Source organism: Saccostrea cucullata, unplaced genomic scaffold (assembly GCF_032062105.1).
Source record: "Saccostrea cucullata isolate Sc308-1 unplaced genomic scaffold, CSIRO_AGI_Scuc_v1 ctg13164, whole genome shotgun sequence".
Classification (NCBI taxonomy): Eukaryota; Metazoa; Mollusca; class Bivalvia; order Ostreida; family Ostreidae; genus Saccostrea; species Saccostrea cuccullata.
In genome coordinates, this window is record NW_026920934.1 from 12,471 (window position 1) to 17,884 (window position 5,414).

At 40.9% G+C, this 5,414-nt stretch overlaps 1 protein-coding gene across 1 annotated transcript; it reads left to right on the top strand.

Moving 5' to 3' along the window:
• Window positions 1-1,164: 1,164 nt before the first annotated feature.
• LOC134258669 (uncharacterized) lies at window positions 1,165-4,775 on the top strand (the record flags this gene model as incomplete). The annotated part of the gene is made up of 2 exons (XM_062741213.1): window positions 1,165-3,380; window positions 3,584-4,775. Coding segments are annotated over exons 1-2 (3,408 nt in total), but the record flags the coding sequence as incomplete, so codon positions are not given.
• Between the last annotated feature and the right edge of the window lie 639 nt (window positions 4,776-5,414).

A 5,414-nucleotide genomic window follows, 5' to 3' on the forward strand; every position in this document is an offset into this window, starting at 1 on the left:
ACTCTATATGCAGGTGATGAAAGTATACTTTGTTGCATGGTAAACAGTAAGGGAAGTTGACGATAAACAAGTTCAAGTCTTTACGTGTAGCATAGAGCGTGGTTGCTAGATCACCATTAACGTCTTTATCAATAAAATAAATGAATTCAAAGAATTGAAATTACCGTCGTAAATTAACTGTAAGTCGTCGATATATCTCAATGTCGAGTGGAAGGCTACAACAAGTGTCTCCTTCTGTTCACGCATTGTTACGCCCGCACATGCTACCGTAGTTGGAACTCTTTTGTACAATGAGGTAATCTTGTATCATTTGCGTTATTTTTATGTTCATGGCGGCAAGCACATGGTGCCACTAGCCCTCACATCCTTGCGAGAATAAGGCACAAGGAGGTAAATGAGTTATTTTTGTATGTGTATTTTGCATATTCGATCTAGCTGTAATTAGTTTTCTATGTATTGATTCTGTGTAATTGTTATTGTTACAGTTTCACGGTGAAGTTTGGTATCTTGTGACACTGCGGCGAGAATACCCGTATTTTTGTTTTGAATTAAACTTCATCAGTTAAAACCTAAGTAAACCTTATTTTATCTACGAGAGGGCCGATCCATAACCGCACATCTCTGCCGTTACAGTGAAACTCCTTACCAGGGGAAAACGGCGAGTGTGACCTATGGAAGCTTAAAGACGCCACTACCTTCTGACTTTACAGTATTTGTGAGCCTACATGATGTTTCTGTGATGATGTGTAAATGTGAACGGAACATAATTTGCGATTTATGTTGATGACATTAACTGTGTGAAAATTGTATGGTGACACGTTTGCGTTATAAAGTGACAATTTTAGCATTACTATAATAACATATTTGTGACTGTGTGTTAGTAAACAGTGTGCTATTAATTGATTAATGCCATTGATAAGTGCTAGGTATTTATTATATCTGTGCATATGAACAATTATCAAGACTGTGCTCTAGATTGGAACTGTATTGACTCTTGTTGCAAATGTTGATTTGTATTTAATATGTATACATGTGCATGTATTTACCTTGTGTGCTAGGGGAAGGTTCTGATATTTTATTGCAATATTTTATCACATAGTCAGTAGAAGTTTAGACCCCCTAACGGTGTTACAAACATGTCGAACGAAGAGATGTCCTATAAAGATGCACTTTCATCTATCCCCCCTGAAACAAAGGAAGACAACAACACAGGGCTTATTAGATCTGGCTTCTTCACTAGCGAAGCAAGTGAGTCTTAGTCGTTTACCCCCTCCGGAACCTACCATTTTCCTAGGAGATCCGTTGAAGTACCCAAGTTGGAAGGCATCATTTCAAACACTCATTGAGCAGGGTCAGATTCCAGATTCGGAGAGGATACATTATTTGAAAAAGTATCTGGGTGGGCCAGTGAAAGATGTCATAGAGAACTATTTTCTGTTATCAACAGATGATGCGTATGAGGAGGCTAAAGGACTGCTAGACCAAAGATATGGTAACCCATTCATTGTTGCCAATGCATTCCGTGACAAACTGGATAAATGGACAAAGATAAGCTCGAGAGATGGTGTTGGACTGCAGCGATTTGGTGATTTTCTCAAGCAGTGTTATACGGCCATGCAGAGTATTGGAAGCTTGAACATTCTCAATGATGACAGAGAGAACAGAAGACTGCTGAGCAAACTTCCAGATTGGCTTGTGACAAGATGGGGTAGGATCGCCACACAGTATAGAGAAGAAAGAATGGAATTTCCACCATTCAAGAATTTCATGGAATTTATCGTGAAAGAAGCCAAGATTGCGACAGACCCTATTACCTCCATAGAGTCTGTAAAGAAGTCTGAATTCGCCCAATCAGAGCCGAGTAAACCACGACCTGATGTCAGGGTACGACAGCGAGGTGCAGCTGACTATGGAAGACGATCTTTCCTGACAGACGTTGACGAGAATCAGCCCGCAAATGTGAACGTAGCAAATAGAAGTGACAGAGGGAGAAACTGTGTTTTGTGTGAAGGGAATCATGAACTAGATGACTGTAAACAGTTCTTAGCAAAGAGTCTGGAAGGAAGAAAACAGTACGCAAAGCAGAAAGGTTTGTGTTTTGGGTGTTTACATTCGGGTCATCTATCAAGGAAGTGTCGTCAGAGGAAAAGATGCAAAACTTGTTCCAAGTTTCACCCCTCATCTTTACACGGGGACATCCATAGACGAGTACAGCACCAGGTTACAGAGGACGTGGATAAGCCAGCAGTGCCAAGGGAGAATTCTTCAGGAACAACACTTATGAATCAGTCCGGAGCATCTAGTAAAAGTACCATGATACTTCCAGTTTATGTGTCACATAAAGAGAACCCAGAAAGAGAGAGGTTAGTGTATGCGCTACTTGACACGCAATCAGATACAACCTTTATTCTGGAGAAGACTTCAAGGGCCCTTGGACTTACTGGTAGACCTGAGAAGCTGATGCTATCTACTATGTATGCAGAGAACAAGGCCATAGATAGTTGTAAGATTGGAGGACTTGTTGTACGTGGCTTCAATAGTGAACACAGGATAAGATTACCGGAGACGTATACAAGAGCTATCATGCCTGCTAACAGATCTCATATCCCGACACCGGAAGTTGCGAGAAGGTGGCCTCATTTGGAGGCTATTGCAGATGAACTCCTACCGCTGGCTGATTGCGAAGTTGGATTACTTATTGGTTACAACTGTGTGAAGGCTTTGACGCCTAGAGATGTTATCGTTCCATCCGAAGACGGACCTTATGGACAACGCACTGACTTGGGATGGAGTGTAGTAGGCATAATGGAGATTGACAGTTCAACGGAATGGGAAGGGGATCCCATCGGAATTAGTCATCGTATTGTTGCGTGCGACGTGCCTACAGAATTGTGTACATCTGAAGCATCAAGGCAAGACCATGTTGTATTTTCAGTAAGGAACAAGATAAAGGAAGTAATCAACCCTGAAGAGGTAGTTAGGATGCTTGAAGTAGATTTCAGTGAGAACCTAAGCAGCTCAAAACATGTTTCCTACGAAGACAGAAAATTTCTGGATATCATGGAAAAGGGGATTCATAAGTGTGATGGACATTATGAAATGCCACTGCCTTTCCGAGAAGCAATGCCATTTCTGAGCAATAATAGAGACATGGCATTTCAGCGACTTCAAGGCTTGCGGAAACGACTTGAGAAAGACGCAAAGTATAGCGAGCATTACGTTTCCTTCATGAAAGAGCTGATATCAAATGGTTTTGCAGAGAGAGTACCGAAGACGGAAATTGGTGTGGATAGTGGTCAAGAGTGGTATATCCCACATCATGGTGTATATCATCCGCAAAAACCAGGAAAGCTGCGTGTAGTCTTCGATTGCAGTGCAAGGTATATGGGACAGTCATTGAATGATCATTTGCTGCAAGGACCTGACATGATGAATATGCTTTTTGGAGTTTTGTGTAGATTTCACAAAGAGCCAGTGGCCTTTGTTTGTGATATTGAGCAGATGTTTCATCAGTTCAAGGTGAATGTTGAACATAGAAATTACCTACGATTCTTGTGGTGGGATGATGGCAATTTTGATAAAGAGCCTACTACTTACCGAATGACTGTACATTATTTGGAGCAGTATCTTCTCCAGGATGCGGCAACTTTGGCCTGAGACAAGCTGCCACAGACGGAGAGCTTCAGTTCGGGTCTGATGTTGGGAACTTCATCAAACGAGACTTCTATGTTGACGACGGACTGAAGTCGGTAGCTACTCCAGAGGAAGCCATTAGTATCATAGAGAGAAGCAAAGAGTTGTGCAGCAGAAGTGGTTTGAAGTTACACAAGTTCCTCTCAAACTCAAAGGAAGTTTTGGAGAGCATTCCAGTTGAAGAAAGAGCAAAGGGACTAGCGGATATTGACATACACCATGACAAGCTTCCCATGGAAAGAACTTTATGTATACAGTGGTGTATTCAGACAGACGTATTTCAGTTCAAGATTACACTGAGAGACCGTCCTCTTACTAGACGAGGGGTTTTGTCAACCTTGAGTTCCGTATTTGACCCCCTTGGATTCATAGCACCTTTCGTCCTAGTTGGGAAACAAATCTTGCAGAAAATGTGTAGAAACCAGACAGATTGGGATAGCCCTCTTCCAGAGAACTTGAGACCTAGATGGAGATGTTGGAGAAATGATCTTGAGCAGCTTGGTTCCTTGGAAATCAAGAGATGTCTAAAACCGGAGAACTTTGGAGATGTTGTTGTAGCTGAGCTACACCATTTCTCAGATGCGAGCACTATTGGGTATGGCCAGTGCTCATATCTTCGTCTCATCGATGACAAGCAGCAAGTACACTGCTCCTTAGTTATGGCAAAATCCAGGGTCACGCCACTCAAGCCCGTAACCGTACCTCGTTTGGAACTTACTGCTGCGCTCGTTTCTGTTAAGGTCAGCTCCCAACTTCTAGAAGAGCTTGAAATTAGCAATGTTGTTGAATGGTTCTGGACAGATAGCACCGTTGTTCTGGGATACATTGCTAATGATTCCCGACGATTTCATGTTTTTGTTGCTAACAGACTTCAACAGATTCGTGATCACACAGAACCATATCAGTGGAACTATATCAGTTCAGCAGAGAATCCAGCAGACATGGCATCACGTGGTGTTACAGCTGATGAGTTACGAAAGAGGAAAGAATGGTTCAGAGGACCCAAGTTTCTATGGGAGTCCAGTTTACCATTTACTGGTCAGCCTGTCAGCAAGCCAACTATATCTGACGATGACTCAGAGGTTAAGCGTTGCCAGGTGCAGGGTTCTCCATCATTTGAAATGTTACTGTGTTGCAGAGTCAACGCAAAGAACTCAAATTTCGCGGTATTTTCGCGATCAAATTCGCAACTGAATCACTATTTGTGAAAATACATGAACACACTTATTTAAAAATCGCTAAATAAATTAGTTACACAAATGTTATGGTCGTTCGTACATATTGATAAAAGTAAAACACGTTCTGAAAAGCAGAGGAAATTCTGACCGATGCAGTGGTATTACTTAACATTTTTGAAAGTAAAATTGCCGTGATTATTTTTCAGTTTTCTTGATCGAGTTATCGCATTACAAAAAAAGAAGAAACTTCAGAACGGTAAACTATTTTAAGAGTTCCTTGAACAAAATTTTAAGCAATTTATTTACATCAATTAAATGGCTAATTAAATCGATCGATACGATGTTATGTCTAGATTATATTGCTAAAATTATTCTAGAGCCATGGCTCTATAGAAAAGACATATTTATTTATTTTTTTAAAATTATACAATGTATTTTATTGCAACTACCAATTAACCCTCATATGGAAGTGTGAAAACAAATTATTTGTCTTTGTTCCGTCATGCGTTAAGTCCGGCGAGGGTCTAGGAGATAATTAATTAT